We start from the raw sequence: 20430 nt of genomic DNA, 5'->3' as shown, positions 1-20430 counted from the left end.
TATTGTCAGCTACCAGCCAAGTCCTTCATCAGCCACAGACAAAACACACACACATATTCATAACTTGTACACACATGGCAACTGTTGACACTGGGCACTGAGGTCTGACTACAACTGCATCTGCAGTCAGCAATTATCTTTGTTGGGAGGGGAGGGGGGAGTAATAGGGGTATGGAGGAGGTATGGCATAGGGAGAGGTATGTGGTGGAGACAGGATGGGGCTGCTAGGTGCAGCATCGAGAGACTGTGCTTCGGGGCAAGGGGGCTGGGGAGCAAACGAAAGAAGGCGGAGAAGGAATATGCAGGTATATTGGTGGGATAGAAGGCATATATAGTACCGTAGTGGGAGCAGGGGAGGGGATAGGCAGCTAGAGGAAAACGACTAGCAGAGAGGGAGGACAGGGGATTACGAGAATGAAGGTTGTATTACAGGGAGGTTCCCACCTGCATAATTCAGAAAATTGGTGTTGGGAGGAAGAATTCGGACGGTGCAGGCTTCAAGCACTTGTGCCGGGCAGCATTCTGAGTAACTGGGTGGTCCAGCTGCCTCTCAATCACAGTTTGTACATGGCCATTCACACAGAGACACATCTTTTCAGTGGTCATACCATTGTGGAATAGTGATTTTAGCTAAGTTGGTGGATCACATGTGGCCCTGCCTTTGATGGAGTAGGAGATGCCAGTGAAAGGACTGGAGCAGGTGGTAGTGGGAGGATGTGTGGGACAGACTCTGTATCTAGGTCCTTTGCTGTGAAACGAGCCATGGGACAAGGGGTTTGGATCAGATGAGAAGTACGCAGGTATGTGGATATTGTGTAGGTTGGGCGGGCGGCGGAATACTTCTGCGAGAGGGGTGGTGAGGATTCTTCCCATGTCAGGGTGCTATAAGAGGTGGTCAGCACCCTGGCAGAGAATGTGATTCAGTTGCTTCAGTCCTGAATGGTGCAGAGCCGTGAGACAAGTGCTCCTTTGTGGCCAATCAGTGGGTATGTGAGGGACAGTACGTGACTGTGGAGGCAAGGTGGGAGAGATCTGTTGCTGGACAACACAGGAAGGGTTATTTTGGTCTGAGAAGGCCTCAATGAGACCTATGCCATTGTTTCGGAGGGATTACTTGTCATTACCGATGCAACAACCACAAGGCAAGTAAGCTGTATGGAACATCACAGTTGGACATTTGCACCCAGCTTGGCAGTGGCTCTCTCTTTGTGTGTGTGTGTGTGTGTGTGTGTGTGTGTGTGTGTGTGTGTTTGTTTGTGTGTTTGAGTGAATGAGTGATATGTTATGTGAATGTGTTATGAAGGACATAGCCTGACAGCAAATAATATCTAACAGTGTTTTTCCATGTGCCTGTCTACCACTTAATGCCTCCTCTATGTAATGTGTAGCAACCTATCCAAATCATATTGCTTTTATGTACTACAGCCGAAAGATGAAGAGTATGCTTCCCTAGTAAGCATTTATGTAGCCTTTCCCAGAACGCTACCAACTGTCTATAAGCTGGCAAAGTTAAAAAGTAATGTTAGTATTAAACAGAATTAACACTTGTTCCTTCTTATAAATACTTTTCTATTTTCCGTATATGTACAAAATAAAACTGAAATTCCAGGGAGAACTGTTTGAGGAGAAGCAAGTGTTCCTTCTGAAGACAGACCCTTGCCAGAGCTGCAGCTGTGCTGGCGGCAACGTCACCTGCCACAACATCTGCGGCGATTCGTCTGCCGTGAGGCTGCCCGGTGACTGAAGCGAGAAAGAAGCCTGGTACCTGTGAACACGAAGCGTCTGCTACTGTCATTGTCCTAGAATCGAACAGATCCAATTGTTGTGCTAAACAGAATGTGCATTTATTGGGGATGGGTTGGTTGGGGGCCATTTTTAGATGGAGATCTTGTATTTTTATCCACATTGGATACTGTAATGTACAGAAATTGTGGGTGATGCTTGTGGTCTTTTCAGAAAGTGAGGATGTTACTTGCCACTTGTATAATTCTTATGTATTTGATGCATAGGGAATTAATATTTTTGTTATTATTATTATTATTATTATTATTATAGAGTTCTAATGTCTCCCTCAAATTTGGTTCAGTGCTTCTGCCACATTTTCTCAAATTCTATTTGTTTTAATTTATTTTCAGTATCACTCCATGTACTAGTTTATAACATGAAGGATAGAATGAACGCTAGACTAGTAGTATTTTAAACTCTCACATTGCACATTAAATGCCTTAGAACTGTAGCACTTCAGGATGTCACCACTGACAGATTCCATCCCATTATCTGAACAGCATCGATTAAAAACTCGTGTGATACTTAATAAATCATTATCTTGTGTGTAATTAATAAGCAGATAGACAGCAAGAGTATATTTTGAAATAGTTTGTGGAATATGCACTTTGAAAAGCACATTAGGGAGATCTTGTAGATGTATATAGTTATCATTAAGCACACATGGAAGAAAAAGTGCAAACTAGATGGTATTACCATATGGTGAAATACGAGACTGCCTCCCTGCATACTGCACTATTCCAGTGCGCCTCTTTCCTTCGGCTTTGCTGGAAATCAGTTTAATTCCCCTTTCTGTGGGTATCTGAATGAACACAACGTTGTTACCTCATAATCTACTTTGTTGCTAAACAAGATAAGGATAGCAGTGCAATATATTTCTACATTTACAGTTCACAGAGCTTTTGATATGTACGTCATTCTTCATTTTCTTCCTTATGATGCTGATTACTCAGAAGAGGTCATTTTGATTTTTTGTGTGTCATGGTACACACAGATTTTAATTAGATTTTTTATAGGACTCCATGTAATAATTATTGCTAATTCATAAGTAACTGTTTGATTTGTGACATTATTTTTATCAGAACATTTGAAATAATTATTTTTCCACAGTGTGCTTATAGTTTACAATCAAATAATTTCTGTATTTGTAATACTTATACCCCACACATGAGAGGTATGTGCTATTAAATATTTACACCTCTCCTCAGCCGGCCTAATATATGGAAAATATGGACACTTGACCAATGAGAGCAATAACAGACTGCAGTAAAGTCCTAGTAAAATGTTCAGTTTTTTTAACAGACTGTAGTAGTTTATCTGTTTCTGAAAACACCATAGGAGTAGTGCACTATCAAACTTAGAGATACTGATATCCTCATGAACTACATTGTCTTCCATAAATTTTCTCCTGCACATTATTAGACAGCATGTGTTGTATATCAAATTATAAAACTTTATACATGTTGAAAGTCACTAGTTATTACATTGTGAAATTGCCATTTGTATTTATTCAGTTACAATGGGAAATTCTGACTGATTGTTGTTATATTATATATAATTTTATGTGTATTTTGAGATTGTAATTTATCTGATGTTTGGAGTAGAATAAATAACTACAGAAAGACTTGCTCTGTTAGTTCCACACATATCTATGTGTACGTGCCTTTATATCCATATTTCTTCTTGTGACTGTGCATGTCTGATGAAAAGTGCATTCAACTTACAATACATTACTCGTCATAACAAGAGTTATTATTATTGGTAATAACAAATTGTCTTGGATTTTGAAATTGTGAGTCTTTGCTTGAACAGAATTGGATTAATAGGATCAGCTTTTTTAGCAAAACACAAGTTATTCATTTCTATTTACATGTTTTGCCATTGTTGTGGCATCCTCTTTGAGTGTTTGTTTATTTCTTCCACAGATTACCTTTCGTCATTCTGTGATTGTCTAATGGTTTCAATCCATGATTAATACAGTATGCCATTGTTGTTTTTGTTGTTGTTGTTGTTGTCGTCGTCGTCACAGGCCTGCCCAGAGTCTTGACAGATATAAGTTTTTTAAGCTTATTGCACCCTTTTTTAATTAGTCAATTTGTTCCTTGTGTTCTTCTACATGTAGCTTAGGAACTGTGTTGCAAATGAATAACAGCAGAAAACTGTGGACAAGCATGAGGACATCATCACAAAGAAAAAAAAGACAAATCAATGAGCCAAAAAAAGCAGCAGGCCTGCTAAAATATACTGCTTAATTTATAGATCTGTAATGGAAATTGATTGACAGCTACACGATAATGTAATTTAGCATAAAGAGTAAATAAATGAATGCCCATCACAATTGTCATGAAATATGCTTGGATTAAACAGAACAAATAATTGTGTTTTGCTTAAAAATAATAAGTGCAAGTGTAAACCCACAAATTGCTCCTAGAAGTTAGCTTGTGAAAAACTTCTCAACATTAATTTCAAATTTTATTTGGAATTTTTAAGATGTTTCAGAACGGTGTCCACACCTCAGCAGCAAACGGCAATGATAATTTGCCTTAATATAGACCTATAGGAACATGGTCACTAAGAAAACTGTTTGTATCATGTTGACTTTGTCTTAGTGGATGCGCATTGTCCACAATCAGACCCCAAACCAAGCTCTGTGATACTGATTGCCTTCTGCAGCTTATGGCAAGATTACCATATTACTCTCCTTTGGATACCCACATTACATTACGAGTCCCTGGTTTTACTATCACGGCAGCCAATTTTCCTATTAGGGATACTGTCTGACACACATTACTAATAAATTCTCTTGTAATGTAATGCCTGCAGCAAGATGATGCTACACAACAGACAATGTGTTTATAATGATTTTTATTTTCAGGCACAATCACATTTAAATTTTTAGATTGCCAGTTTTCACTGTATCACACAGTCATCTGCAGATCTAAAAATAAAGATTAAAACTTGTATATAATTTGACATACAAGATAAATTACACATTCAGTATTCTTCTTTTATTTGTTTTGGCCATCTAAGCTTTGTTTATTCTTATCTTTATTCTTGTACAATTCTCTTTCAGTCTCATACTTGGCAACTTTTTCTGTCAATAATGATTTTTCCCTGTGTCTAATTCTGTCTCGGAAACACCGACAGCCTGGATTTTTATTTTGAAAGTCACCCTGTCGCAACTCTCTGTTTCCTGTCATCCTTTCTTCCAGATCCCATTGAACCTCTTAGTATTTTGGTTCTCTTGTTAACAAGAAACTGTGTTATTTGATTTGTCAATTTCCTCCAATCTGTTTTAAGGATGTTTCAAAGAGTATTCTCTTTCAAGGTGGTGTTAAAGATTCTCTCTATCTGAGTATGCAGTTCCCAGTTTGCTCATCTTCTGTATCGACTGTCTCCTGCACCAGTATCTTGCTCAGAATCCTTCTTTTCACAAGCTCCACCCTCATAAGTAATTCTGTTCTTATTAGGTTCAGACTTTCTACTGTGTACAATGTTTCACGGTTGACCATTGTCTGATAATGTCTCAGTTTTCCATTGATCAAATGATTCTTCTTATTGCAGATGAGTTTTTATGCTAAATTCATTTTGTTGGTTCGTGCTCGCATTGCTTCCTTCTCTGTGAGATCAGTTTCTTTCCATTCTCCTAGGCATTTAAATCTCTCCACATTCTGAATTTTCTCTCCTTCTGTTGTCATCCACCTACGAACTGTCATCATGATCAGCATCCACTTCGTTTTCTCAGTAGATATCTGCTGACATGCTTTAGCCATTTGTCTCTGAAGTTGTGTCATTTGATTAGCTGTCTCTTCTAATGATTCTGACAGTATCACAATACCATCTGCAAATGCCAAACAGTCCACCCACATTCCTTTCCTTCTCTCTCTCTCTCTCTCTCTCTCTCTCTCTCTCTCTCTTTTCATCCCAGTCATATTCCACCTACTCCTTTCCTTTCATTTCTCATCACCAATTCCTAACCACGTTATTGAAGACACAGTTAAAGAGTAACGAACAGAGTCCATCTCCCTTTGTGTCTCAGGGTTTGATTTCGAAAGGTTCTAAAAATTTTCATGTAGATCTAGGATGTCATGTTACTTAAGGTCTGTTTAATCATTTCACTGGGTTTTCTATACAAATTCACCTCCTACAAAATTTAGAACAGTGTTAGTCTATTTACAAACATGAGGTTTTTTAAGTCTATGCCACACAGAGTGGCCGCACAGTTTGAGGCACCATGTCACAGATTGTATTGCCCCTCCCCCTGGAGGTTCAAGTCCTCCCTCGGGCATAGACGTGTATGTTGTTCTCAGCATAAGTTAGTTTAAGTAGTGCAGAAGTCTAGAGACTGATGACTTCAGCAATTTTGTCCCTTAGGAATACACACACACACACACACACACACACACACACACACACACACACACACACACACACACAGATATGATGTGTCTTACCAAACGAAAGCACTGGCACGTCGATAGACACACAAACATGCACACAAAATTCTAGCTTTTGCAACCAACGGTTGCTTCGTCAGGAAAGAGGGAAGGAGAGGGAAAGACGAAAGGATGTGGGTTTTAAGGGAGAGGGTAAGGAGTCATTCCAATCCCGGGAGCGGAAAGACTTACCTTAGGGGGATAAAAGGACGGGTATACACTCGCACACACACACATATCCATCCCCACATATACAGACACAAGCAGACATATTCAGAGGCCATGAAAATGAAAATAAAAATATTTTTCCACTTTCAACACTACCGCTGCTATAAAATCCACCGTTTCTAGTTCACAAACAGTTCCTTTCACCTATTAAACAACCATTTCGGCTAGTTCTGATAACTTTCGCTTTATTTCCATTTCCATTTTTCCCACATCACTGATAATTTTTAGCCGCTTCCCACAGGTTTTAACGTCATTATTTCTTCACCAGACAATTGTTAGCCTCATTTTCGTAATCTGCCACCACAAAACCACTCCTTTTAATACATTTACACGCAGTTTTTTCGAAATTTTCCCGAATTTCTCCATCCTTTAACGTGTTTTGGGGGCAACACAACCACCTAACCATTGTGCACATCGTTGTCTACCAACCCAAGTTCACCACAGGATCAACATAGCCCAGCTTTAACCAACACTTTTTCGCCTTTTTTCACAACAGATCTCCAGTTACTTTCTAGTTCACCTTTATCTCTCCCCATATATTTTTATTTTCATTTTCATGGCCTCTGAATATGTCTGCTTGTGTCTGTATATGTGTGGATGGATATGTGTGTGTGCGAGTGTATACCCGTCCTTTTTTCCCCCTAAGGTAAGTCTTTCCGCTCTCGGGATTGGAATGACTCCTTACCCCCTCCCTTAAAACCAACATCCTTTCGTCTTTCCCTCTCCTTCCCTCTTTCCTGACGAAGCAACCGTTGGTTGTGAAAGCTAGAATTTTGTGTGTATGTTTGTGTTTGTTTGTGTGTCTATCGACGTGCCAGTGCTTTCATTTGGTAAGTCACATCATCTTTGTTTTTAGATATATTTTTCCCACGTGGAATGTTTCCCTCGAAGTCTACGAATAATTCTTGCTTCTCTGTTTTTGATAGATAATTAACAGTTTCAGATTCAAGATGTGTTGTGTGCATTATCTGGCCATTCTGAAGCTGCCACATCACTCATCAGTTTGTGTATCTGAGTGTTATAATACAGTGCCAGACAAAAAAAAGTGATGTACCCAGGAGAGGGGGAGGAAATGAAATGAAATTTCAGAAGTCCAGATGGTATGTGGTTTTATTTCAGTGGTTACGAAATTGAGTCAAATTTACAAAGAACTTGGCAACTGAAGCCCACTTATCAGTAGGATGTTGCACCTCTGTAGACTGAATCCATGCACTGATTCTGTCGAGAAGGGTGTCAAGAAGCTGTTCTGTCCTCCACCAAGGCGAGCTGTCCCCCAACTGTGACAACAGGCCCTTTATATCCTGAATACTTGCATGGCGACATACTTTACGTTCGAGTCAGTCCCGTGGATGTTCTGTCAGGGAGAGATCTGAGGATCTTGATGGCTACAGGAGTGCCTCAGCATTACACAGACAGATACATGCCACATATGGACGAGCATTCCATGATACTGTCATACGAGAGGTGACAAGAGAGAAGACACAGGAATGTCCATGATTTACCACTGTGCTACCAGCATTCCCTCACTACCGGCGGCGACCTGAAGTTGTACCGGATGACTTCCCACATTGTGACACCAGGAGTAACATTGCATTGCTATGCCTCTCCGAAGCGCCGGAAGACTGGGACCTCTCCTCAGATCACCACCACATTCGCCAGTGAAGGAAGAGGTTACGATACACTCAGTGTATATTATAGTGATCTTCGCTAGTGGTGGTCAGGCAGAGCTGACCAGAAACTTGATGAGTAGTGTGCCTGCCCTAAAGTTCCCAGTTTAACATTGGGCCACTATCACTTCTGAATGCTTCACAAATTTGGATATTGTACCATTCAACCAGCCGGACAGATGGAGACCCACAATGTCAGGTGTTGATAATGTTGTCTCACACAAATGTGTGGCAATTCCGTGATCTTCACTGTGATTGTAACCTATTTCAACAAATATCAGACCAAACCAACAAATACACTATAGCAAAAATATGTATAGTGACACTGTTCCCACAACATTCTGCATGGTGGGACTGGAGAAAAGTTACAGAGGAAGAAATGGTGTGCTACTGAATATGGTTTTACAAAAGTGTAAGAGCCTGCTGGGCTGGTTTTTCAAGAGAATGGTTACAATCATCTGATTTCTTTTCAGACTGTTTTACTTGCAGCCGATTTATGCAAATTTTTGAGGCACTTCATGTTTCTAATCCAGAGAGTGCTACACATGTCAGCACTCAGGTTCAGTCAAATCTGAGTAAAGTAAAGAATGTGTCAGATTACCTGTCTGGCAAGTTTCTCAAAATTTATTATCCATACAGATATTTAGCTGCTGATGAATCTACAATATCTGATGTGTCGACAGAAGTGCCGACACAGTGTGATTTGAGGGGACCGCAATGCACGCTATAAACACACGAAGGATGGCGTGAGGTCTAAACAGGATACGTAATGAATGCTATAAAGAAAAGTACGTAGCTTTAGGAATACTTAACTTTAATCCATCCTTGTTGTATACATCGTTCTTGATGAGACATGCTTTATACGATAAGTATCAATTGCTATGTAAGGCTAATGGTGCCTTGCTAGGTCGTAGCCATGGACTTAGCTGAAGGCTATTCTAACTATCTGCTCGGCAAAGGAGCAAGGCTTCGTCAGTGTAGTCGCTAGCAAAGTCGTCCGTACAACTGGGGCGAGTGCTATCCCGTATTTCGAGACCTGCCTTGTGGTGGCGCTCAGTCTGCGATCACACAGTGGCGACACGCGGGTCCGACATGTACTAATGGACCGCGGCGGATTTAAAACTACCACCTAGCAAGTGTGGTGTCTGGCGGTGACACCACATTCCTCCCCCGCAAATTGGCAAACGGTCATGTTATAAGGCTTCCGCCCGCCGTGAGGAGGACCCCATGTTGACGTATGCGATGAGGTGGGGAGCCTAACAACAGGCGAGGCTGTGCCACCTGCACCCGGCAATTCGGTCCGAGGGGAGCTAGGAAACGCCTGAAAACCTAGTCCAGGGTGCACGTCAACATGCGGTGTATGCGCCCGTAAAGAGACAGTACGGGCCGAAGGGTCGACCTCCATTGCATTGGGGTACCCAACGCGCGAAGATGCCATGTGGTCCGGAGCGGGCAAGAGTTCCATGGGGGAGGACAGCTGATCACAGGAAGCGATCGGCGGCGCGTGACCCAGGGAGGCACCTGGCGGCTGCAGCGAAGCTTCTACTGCGGGCGTCGCCGGCGGGAGAACAAGCGACGGCGGCGGCGCGTCACCATGGGGCAAAATGGAAGGCAGCGTCGGTAACACCTGGGGATGAGGCGAGCCAGTAGATGGCTCCCCAGGGCGCTGACCGGACGGCACCGTCGCTGAAAGCAGACGGGGAGCGGCAGAACCCGGGCGACGACAGAGGCGCAGCTGATTGAGATGCCGACGCACCTCATCAGAGGCCCCCAAAACCAAATACATTGCGCGGCCGAGGCAGCGAAGAATGCGCCCTGCGAGCCAATGCCGTGAACCTCGATAGTGGCGATAGAATACAACGTCGCCTGGAGCAAAAGCAGGAGTCTGCCGCTGCACAGGAACCTGATGCGGCGGATGCAGCAAAGACATCAAGGTTCGATGAGGACGACTGTGGAGCAACTCAGCCGGCGAGCGACCATCTCGGGGCTGAGAGCGATACGAAGACAAAAAGAGCAACAATGCGTCCTCCCGAGAATGCGACTCTTTCAACTTCAACATCTGTGACTTGAAAATCCGGACCAATCGTTCAGCGGCACCGTTCGACTGAGGCGAAAACGGCGCGGACGTCAGATGTTGAATACCATTGGCCATGCAGAGTGACTGAAATTCTGCGGACATGAATTGTGGGCCATTGTCGGAAACAATAGTCTGTGGAAGACCTTCAATGCAAAAGATAGCGGACAACGCTTGGGTGGTGGCAGATGATGTCGTGGAAGACATCCGGACAACAAAAGGAAAATTACTGAAAGAATCCACCACAACCAACCATCGAGCATTCCAGAATGGACCAGCAAAATCGATGTGCAATCGTTGCCAAGGGGAAGCGGCTTTCGGCCATGCAAAGAATTTCCGCGGTGGTGCGGATTGTTGTTCGGCACACACCATGCAAGAAGAGCACATATTTGTAATCGCAGCATCGATTCCGAACCAAGTACAGTGCTGATGAGCAAGTTGTTTCGTGCGCACCATACCCCAATGTCCTTGATGGAGAAGCCGTAAGACAGAGGACTGTAACGAACGTGGGACCACGACTCTGGACTGATCATTATCAGAACGCAACAACAAAACACCGGGTCTAAACAGGATACGTAATGAATGCTATAAAGAAAAGTACGTAGCTTTTGGAATACTTAACTTTAATCCATCCTTGTTGTATACATCGTTCTTGATGAGACATGCTTTATACGATAAGTATCAATTGCTATGTAAGGCTAATGGCGCCTTGCTAGGTCGTAGCCATGGACTTAGCTGAAGGCTATTCTAACTATCTGCTCGGCAAAGGAGCGAGGCTTCGTCAGTGTATCGCTAACAAAGTCGTCCGTACAACTGGGGCGAGTGCTATCCCGTATCTCGAGACCTGCCTTGTGGTGGCGCTCAGTCTGCGATCACACAGTGGCGACACGCGGGTCCGACATGTACTAATGGACCACGGCCAATTTATAACTACCACCTAGCAAGTGTGGTGTCTGGCGGTGACACCACAATATCATTTGACAATTGAGTGTTATTCAAAATGTACAATCCTCAAGAATCAACAAAATAGAGACCCAGAGTTTATGTGATTTCTGATTCATCAAACAATTGTACTTGCAGTTTGATACCCTCCTTTGATGCTGTAAAACAGAGTCATTGATTCATTCAGAGTTGAATTTTTCTGAAAGAATTGCTCTTCAATTGCTGGTTAATATCATAAATGCTACAGGGAAATCAGGGTATCATTTCTACACTGCCCATTTTTATACAGGTGCTGCATTAGCTGTCAAACTGAAACAGAATGTGCATCTCACAGGAATGATTCAGGCTAATCGCAAGAACTTTCCAGCTGCAATCAAGAAAGGTTTTTCATCTGAAGAAGTGTGAAACAAAATGCCTCAGCAATAACAAAATGCCAGTTCTGGCATGGCAAGATAAACGAACTGTTCTCATTCTTTCTACAAAAGCAAATAACTCAATGTCACTCAAAGAAAGGAGAAACAGAAAGGAAAGGGAAGAAATAATGAAATCAAATATGATTATTGGTTATACTTTGAAGATGGGTGTAGTTGATTCATCTGCCCATTTTATTTCCAGTTATGGTTTTCTAATGGAAAATGTGAAGTACTGGCAAAAACTGTACTTCTGGTTGTCAGAAGTTAGACTTGTAAAAGCTGTTTGCTATACAAGAGTCACTGCAAGGAAAACAACATGAAGAAACTGTCTCACTATGTATTCCGTAAATGTGTTATAAGAGATCTAGTTGGTGAAGAAAAAAATTCAGGGCTGAAATGACACTATTGTTGCTTTTGATGAATAGGAACCTTTGAATGGAAAGTTTCACATTATCGACAAGCTTCCTGGGAACAAAAGCATAAGGATTGTGCTGTGTGTTCAGACAGCAGAAAGAAAATGGCGTGTGTGAAACTATGTATTTATACAAAACATGCACATGAAACCCAGTTCTCCATCCCTGATGAGTGTTTGAAAAAATATAATTCATTGAAAAGCTTCATACTCTAATGTTTTGAAAATGTATTTGAATGAATTAAAGTGCACTTTTTTTTTTAATGTATACCCTACTTGTTGGTCAGGGCCTCACTATTTCCGCACAATTCTCTGTGGGGGGCAGCAATTTAAATAAGATTGTGTGGAACCACTGTGTATCTGTCATATGGAGTGCAAAGAGTGCCATCCGCTATGGCCGAGCAGTTCTAGGTGCTTCAGTCTGGAACCATGCAGCTGCTACAGTCACAGGTTCAAATCTTGCCTCAGGCATGGATGTGTGTGACGTCCTTAGGTTAGTTAGGTTTGAGTGAAATGAGAAACAAAAACGGTATTTCTAATAAATTGTGAAATAGAACTGCTGGCCAGTACTTAACAGCTTCAGGAGGCAATAATACTTCCACTTCGACAGCAGCCACCCATTCCACACTGAGAAAGCCCTTCTTACAGCCTCACCACTTGTGGTAGTCAAATCTGTAGTGATGGGCAGTCCCTCTCCAAATATGCCAAGTGTCTCACTGAGGCCTTCACAGACCGAAATTACTTTCCCAATCTTGCCCAGAAACGGATCTCCAACATTTGTCTCCACAGTTGCCTACCTCCCCCAAAGTCTGTCTTCAAAGGAGCACTCCTCTTGTGACACAACACCACCAAGGACTGCAGAAACTGAATCACTCTCTCTCTGCCAGGATTTTGACTATCTCTCATTTTGCCTGTAAGTGAGAAACATCCTCCCCACCTCTCCCACAGCACTACTAATGCAGACCACCCAACCCTTGGAATGTCATTGCCCATTCCTACTCATCTCTGCTTCCAACCCCTTGTCTCATAGCTCACATCCCTGCAATAAACCCAGGTGAAAGACCTGTCTCATACATCCTCTCACTACAACCTACCCCAGTCCTGTCACTGGCATCTGCAGTCTGCTACACCATCAAAGACAGGGCCACCACGTGATCTATATAACCAAACTGTGGGTGAGAGACAGTTGGATGACCCAGTTGCTGAACGTGCCTCCCAATACAATGCACTTCATTTTAATGACTGTTTCACAGCCTGTGCTGTCTTGATTCTTCCCACTGGCAACAGCTTTACTAAACTACACAAGTAGAAACTCTTCCTACACCATATCCTTTATTCCCATAAGCCCCCTGGCGTCCAACTGCCTATCCCCATCCCTGCTCCCACTATAATACACACATGCCTTCTATCCCACCAATCCACCAACAAGTCCTTTCCCTTTCCTCTTTCCTACATCCCCTTCCCTCTCCCCCCTCCCCAGACCTAGCAGCCCTGTCCAGTACCCACCATGTTGTTCCCGCATGCTCCCCCAGTCAGTACTAGCATCTTCCCCCAGCTCTACCTTGCTTTCTATCCCTCCCCCTCCCCACACCAGGCCACATCCTTACCTCCACCACTGACCACATCAGATTGCCAGTCACGTCAGATGCAATCGCAGTTCGGCTCTAGCAGCCAGAGATAGTAGTTGCGTGTATGTGAGTTGTGGAAAGTGAAGATTATAAGGGAGTAGTTTGTGTTGTTGCCCCGGATGACACGAATATTTTGTCAGGATTTGTAAGTGGTGGGTCCTTGAGGTACGGCAATACGCAAACAAAGAGAGGTAAGTTTAAACAGTTTTATTAACAAAGGCGAATTATAAAAAATGCACGCTACGCATACCCATCATTACTGTGTCTGACATCCTAACACCAGCTAATTACGGTCATATTGAAAAGCTCCATGGTGAGCTAAGGAAAGAGACATATTCGCACCCGAGGCCACGCTGGTTAATATGGTGCGCTGCGGACAGTGGACAGTGGCATACTCTCTGCGTCACGCTCCGGCCGGACACACACGTTCTGACCAAGAAAATTGTCAGCATTCCAGATAGGCCGGCTGACAAGCGCGTGTTACGTACCATACACCTGCATGCGCCCCGTAGACCCTTACATCAATCTCCCCAGAGAAAAAGAGCAACCACAGGTGGCTCAAAACAACCTCCTGGGTGTTATGAATCTGTTTTGCCATTTGTGGCATCAGAAGGCATTGAAACATGTATTTCATTTGCAGACAAAGTAACGTTCGGCACAGAGAAGCGTGCCTTCAGGATGACAATTTCATACATGACAAATGCTGCTGACAAAAGACAAATTAATAAAAGCAATAAAAACACAATATTGACAATCAAGTATGCATTAACATTACTGGATGAATCGAAGGACTTAATTCTATGTGCTGCTTCAATGAAGTTTAACTCATTATTGGAAGAAATTACATTTTCATGGATATCCTTAATTAAATTAGTGTCTTCAGAAAACTTGATAGGGAATGCTTTCCATATGTCAATACATATGAATCATTGTAATAAACAGATAACATTCTCGTTAATGGTAAATGTCCAGTTGCATGAAATGTAGTTGGCAATACACTAGGCATATCAAATAGTTCACATGATAAATCGCAATGTGTGGCATTCAAGATTAATCCACTGTTATTCAGTTTGAGTGTAAAGGGTAGCTCAGGTGTATCATAATTTTTACATGTAAATGTGATATCAAGGGTGGAGTTAAATGAGAAAATTATACCTTCAGAACATCATTTAAGAAATGGATGATAAAGGTGCGTTAAAATTCTTGGGCAATCATCTCTTGGAGGATGATTCATAAACAATTCTTTCTCACAGCTGTACACTCTACTAGCTAAGAATACTGCTGATTCTGGGCAAATTAATTTATGACTACATTTACACATATGCAAATCATTTCCATTTAGGGACACAAAATATCTTTGATGCTTGCTGATCAGTAGATAATCATTCAGTACGTACTTTACATGAATACCTGCCTGTCTCCATTTCAGGGTAAGTATAAATCTTATACATTTCAAAATTATGCTTTGATCTAGCAATGGGTATAGAAACAATAACAGTTAACTCATCTTCAATCCTTAAAGAGTTTGTGGTGGTTAACTTATAGTAATCATATAAATTGTAAGAGTTAACAGGGTAAATCGTAGTATAGGTTGCATCTAGCTTTCGTTCAATAGACAGTAGGATCTGTAAAAATTGTTCTGGATGTAGCAGTACACTGCTCAAACAATCATTTGAACTACTTTCTAAGACTGTTCTGAAGTTAAGGGCATCAATCCTATCATTTCATAAACTATCAGTAATCCTTAAAGGAGTGTTTAAGTGTGCACTCACAGCATTTAATCCTTGGAATAGTTCTTGGATATTTGCATTTATTTCATTAAAAATTGCATGGAAATGTGAGGTAAATTGATTTACAATCTGTTCAGTGCAAATTGTGTGGTTAGTAATGGTTCTTTGCATATTCCTTAATACGATAATTTCATTAGAGAGGGTAGTTGAATCTGTACTGGGCTGTTGTTCAAGAGCTAATATTTTGCCTTTAACTTCCAGTAGATCTCAACTAGTTAAAGTACCAAATACAGTATGAAGGATATTCCCTCCAAAACCAAACCAGAACCGTTTATGCCTAATTAAAGATTTGTGTGGCAAAAGCTTTCAAAAACAGTAAATCTCTTGTTCATAATTAGTAAATGTAGACTCTACCTGCATTTTGGCTGTGATCCAGTTATTATACCAAGGTGTACCCATTTCGAAAATTGTGTCATTACCCTTAACAGAATGAATTAGATCAATTTGCTTCTTTACAGAATTGAACTGTTGCTGGATTTCACTCAGATTGTACTTGAGGACAAGTTTTGCATTACTTGTTGAAACTACTGCATCTGATCATGGTTCAAACAAAAAAAAACCTGTACTCTGTGGTACTATTACTACAGCATTAGTGGAATACGCTATCATAGCAAACATCAGAATAAAAATGATCATGGTTAATTAGTTCTAAATACTAGAGTTAACAATGAACATAAAATAAATGAGATTCTTGTGGTAACCTCATGCAATAGCTTCAATACTAAATTTTCCCAACACATTCACATAAGCACATGGCGGAAATAAACACACACATTGCACTCTCACACACTACACACGTTTATACAGATTGTAGGGCTGTCTGGAACAGGATCGCTCGGAACGTGGCAATGCCTCGGCCTCGAAGTCTGGACTGCGACCTTGCAATTCTCACTTCCTGGGTTTGAGAACAGCAGGTCTGCCTTTCAGTCAGTCCTCGTCGCCTTACGGCACTACAGGAAATCTACCCAGAAATTACTTTACATGATTGATATGAACGACAATCAAACAAAAGGGCAGTTGGAGCTTAAGAGTTACTGGAGACAACACCTACAAGATTGGAATGGTCCTTTCCAAAACTTCTTAAACTGTTTGACTTGACTCTTCTTTAACACCATGTTGCTCAGATACTCAAGATCTCCAACTCGATACTGTGGCACTGCTGCTTGGCAGCCATGTTGTCTTGCTTGCTGAAGAAAGGATTGATGATTTCGCTGTTTCACTCCCCTCCATGCTTCCTTTAGTTTGTGTGCTAGACCCCTGATGTGTTCGTTGCTGATTCTGGCAGTTGATCTTGCAAAGTCCAAGGGTGAATGCATTCTTCTTCTGTAGACGATCTCATATGGACTTAGGCCAGTTGAGCTGTGCATTTTATCATTGTAACAACTTACCAAGTTTGGTAAACAGACATCCCAATCGCCGTGTTTGCTGCTCATATAATGGCTAACCATTTTAATAATTGTTCTGTGGACTCGCTCGACTCTTCCATTTCCTTCAGAGTTTGCTGGTGTAGTCCTTAACTGAGTTATTTGCATGAGCTTACAAGTCTGTTTAAGTAATTCACTCATAAAATTTGTTACTTGATTGCTAATTATTCTTAATGGCAATCCAAACTTAAGAATCCATTCTTTTACAAAAACTTTAGCTATAGTCTCAGTGCTCTGATCAGGTATTGGTATCATGAGAAGGTATCTAGAGAAATGATCTAATGTTGTCAATATGTATTTCTTTCCATCTTTAGTCTTAGGCAACAGTCCTATGACATCTAATCCTACTCGTTCAAATGGTACAGTTGTCTCTGGCAGTTCTTGCAATGATGCTCTACTTTCTCCTATATTATTCCATCTGTTACAGGAATCACATTGTGAAACAAACTCAAAGACATCAGCTTTGTGGCTCGGCCACCAAAACATTTGAGCTATTTTAATGTTTGTTGCTATTTTACTGCAATGTCCTGATAATAAAGAATCATGTTGTTCTCTCATGATTTGCTCTTTCATGCTTTGTGCAATAACTAAGTGGTTTCCTTTGCTAGTGATTTTGTACAATAATCCATCTATTTCGACAAAATGTTGATCATTTTTCCATAATTTGCATTGTGGATCTTCTTCTTGAGCTGCCTTTAACTCTTCTTCTCGACTTATTGTACCACAAACATTGACTTTTCGACTCATTGCATCAGCATTCACATGTTGTTTACCAGGTCAGTGAATAACTTTAATTGGGTACTCACTCAGTCTTAATGCCCATCTTGTTAATCTGGAACTTGGATCCTTTAAGCTTAATAACCATTTAAGTGCCAAATGATCTGTAATAACTGTAAATTCTCTTCCTGTTAAGGAACATTTGTTACGTGTTATACCAAAAACCAAAGCAGAAAGCTCCTTCTCAGTAGTAGTATAATTACATGACGCATTTTTTAATTGTCTGGAGGCAAATGAGATTGAATGTTCATGACTATCAACTTCTTGAGACAAGATTGCACCTATGGCAAAATTGGATGCATCTGTTGAAAGAACAAAAGGTTTACTAAAATCCAGACAGGCTAACACTGGGGCTGTGGTTAGAGCAGTTTTAAGTTCTTCCATTGCCTTTTTGCATTCTGTTGACCAATTAAATGCAGCTCCTTTCTTCAGTAGTGTGTCACTGGACGTGCTATATTCGCATAACTGGCTATAAATTGTCTGTAGAAATTTGACAATCCCAAGAATGATTGTGGTTCTTTCAAATTCTGTGGTTCAGGAAAATTCCTTACATCATCAGTTAATTTTGTATCATGTTGAACACCTTCACTGGTTATAACATGACCAAGACAGTTAACTTTACTTTGTGCAAAATGACATTTATCTATCGATAAAGACAGATTTGTGCTTCTTATACACCCAAAAACAGCTTGTAGTTCTCAGTATGCTGCTTCATGTTTTCAACAAAAATTATTACATCATCAAGGTAAACAAGTGCTTGTGTTGGGGTGAGCCCTAGTAAAACTGAATCCATCAGGCATTGAAATTTAGCTGTAGTATTACGAAGTCCAAATGGCATACAAAGATACTTGTACATTCCTGTTGCTGTTACAAATGAAGTTTTTGCTTGATCATCTCGATACATTGTTAACCGGTGATAACCACTTGTTAAATCACGTACTGAAAAAAATCGACATCTGCCCAAGTAATCCAAGGTTTCCACTAAATTTGGTAAGGGGTAAATGCCAGGTGTGGTCACAGTATTCAAAGATCAGTAATCAACACAAAAACGGAACTGGGGGTCTCCGTAAACTGATTTCTTCTTTATAATTACAACAAGTAAACACCACGGTGCGTCTGAAGGATCTCTTGGTATTATAATTCCGGCTTCTAATTGTTCTTTAACCATGTCTTCTACCAACTCTCTTTGACTAAATGCTATTCAGTAAGGTTCCTGTGTGATTGGGCCTGCATTCCCTGTATGAATATGATGCTGAACTAAATGAGTGACAGGTAAATTTGCACATTCTCGGAATAAATCTGCATACTGCAAGAAAACAGGCACTAAAATCTTCTGTTCATCATCTGTCAAATGTTCTATCTTCTTCCAAATCTTGCACTTCAGTTCATTATTAACTTTGTCTCCTTGTTGTAATTTTGCGATACTGTTACAAAAATCTGTGTTTATAACTGCAGCATTTGTTACCTCAACTGGAATCTCTATTACGTCACTTTTACTTACGCTCGACATTTCAGCAACTTTCGTTCCTCATGGCAAAACAATATCCTCATTGCTCATTTTTGTTATTGTAACTGAGATTTTCACGACATTCTGTCTCACCATTGTAGCGACACCTACACTTCTAGCAACATAACAATGCATTGTATCCAGTAACTCACTTTTCTCAGATCGGTCAATTAATAACCAAGTTCCTTCCTTGCATTGGGGTGACTTAACTTCAACATAGATTGTCTTTCCTGCTCCCTTGGGAATTTGCTGAGGCTGATCAATTTGAACATCAACTCGGACGGTCTGAACTGATGCATCGTTTGGGTGGTCCAGTCCCATGACGTCAGTATTGCTGCTCCTTCCAGTATGATCTGAAGAACGATTTCCTAGGTTGTAGTTGCTATGGCCTAGTCTGATCTTTCTTTCTGTGACAAATATCTCTGCCTTGTTAGTGGACAAGAAATTAGATCCAAGTACACCGTCGTAATGCATTTCGTTATTTGAAACTACTTGCACCCTCATCTAGGTCTTGGCCGAGAATTAATTCTACGCCAACTTCTCCATAGTTATGTAGCTTTCCTCCATTTAATCCTCACACTTTTAAATAGTGGCAGTTTCAATGTATCCTGTTTATCTATGCAATACCACATTAATGAGGTCTGTGCTCCTGTGTCAATAAGTAGTTCGATGTTTCTCCCGCAATATACAGCACCTATCACGAAGTCATTTTCGGTCTGATTTTTGCTGGAACTAACAGGAATCACTGTCTCTGGCAAGGGGCAGACAGAGTGGTGGCTCGTACATCCCCATACTCATTTAAAGATCTGGCATATTGTCTGTTGTTCGCACTACCTTTCTTCTTGTTGCAACCATCTCTCAAAATGTGACCCTGCATACCACAATGATAGCAGATTCAATTCGCTTTACAATCCTTACATTTGTGACCCAGCTTATTGCATCTGTAGCATTGTACTGTGGTGTTGAAAACTCTGCGTTCTTGTTTCTGCATTTCATTTGGTCAGCCTAGAGCTTCAGGGAACCAACAGCTGATTCTACTGCTTCCTGAAACATTTTACATTGCACCAATCGAACAGCTTTGCTTGCTTCCTCTCCATGCATCCCATGAATTACTGTGTTCAAGGCTCTCTGGTCGGCTCCAAACAACTGAATGCGATTTTCATTTTCATCTCCTACTAACTCGTACGTTTGAGCATTGATGTTTCAAATTCTGCCAGCAAACAGCTAGATAGATTCGTCTCGTCGCATTCGCAAACTGTAAAGCTGCTCTCTGTAAAATCTGATCATGTTTTTTCATTTAAATCTCTGAACAACAATCATTCTAAACTCGTTGTAATCTTCTGTTTT

The 20430-nt window shown here is 41.2% G+C and overlaps 1 protein-coding gene across 3 annotated transcripts in view; it reads left to right on the top strand.

The window, feature by feature from the left end:
- Positions 1 to 3409, top strand: part of LOC124551220 — a 146667-nt gene extending 143258 nt beyond the window's left edge. For all 3 annotated transcript variants that reach the window (XM_047126210.1, XM_047126209.1, XM_047126211.1), the window contains one exon: positions 1610 to 3409. In XM_047126210.1, coding sequence (XP_046982166.1) covers positions 1610 to 1744 — 135 coding nt within the window. In that variant the 3' untranslated portion in view covers positions 1745 to 3409. The remainder of the gene's footprint in view (positions 1 to 1609) is intronic.
- Positions 3410 to 20430: the final 17021 nt, after the last annotated feature.

This window comes from Schistocerca americana, chromosome 9, assembly GCF_021461395.2.
Source record: "Schistocerca americana isolate TAMUIC-IGC-003095 chromosome 9, iqSchAmer2.1, whole genome shotgun sequence".
Lineage (NCBI taxonomy): Eukaryota > Metazoa > Arthropoda > Insecta > Orthoptera > Acrididae > Schistocerca > Schistocerca americana.
Note: the sequence above shows the minus strand (reverse complement) of the source record. Positions and strands in the feature narration are given on the sequence as shown.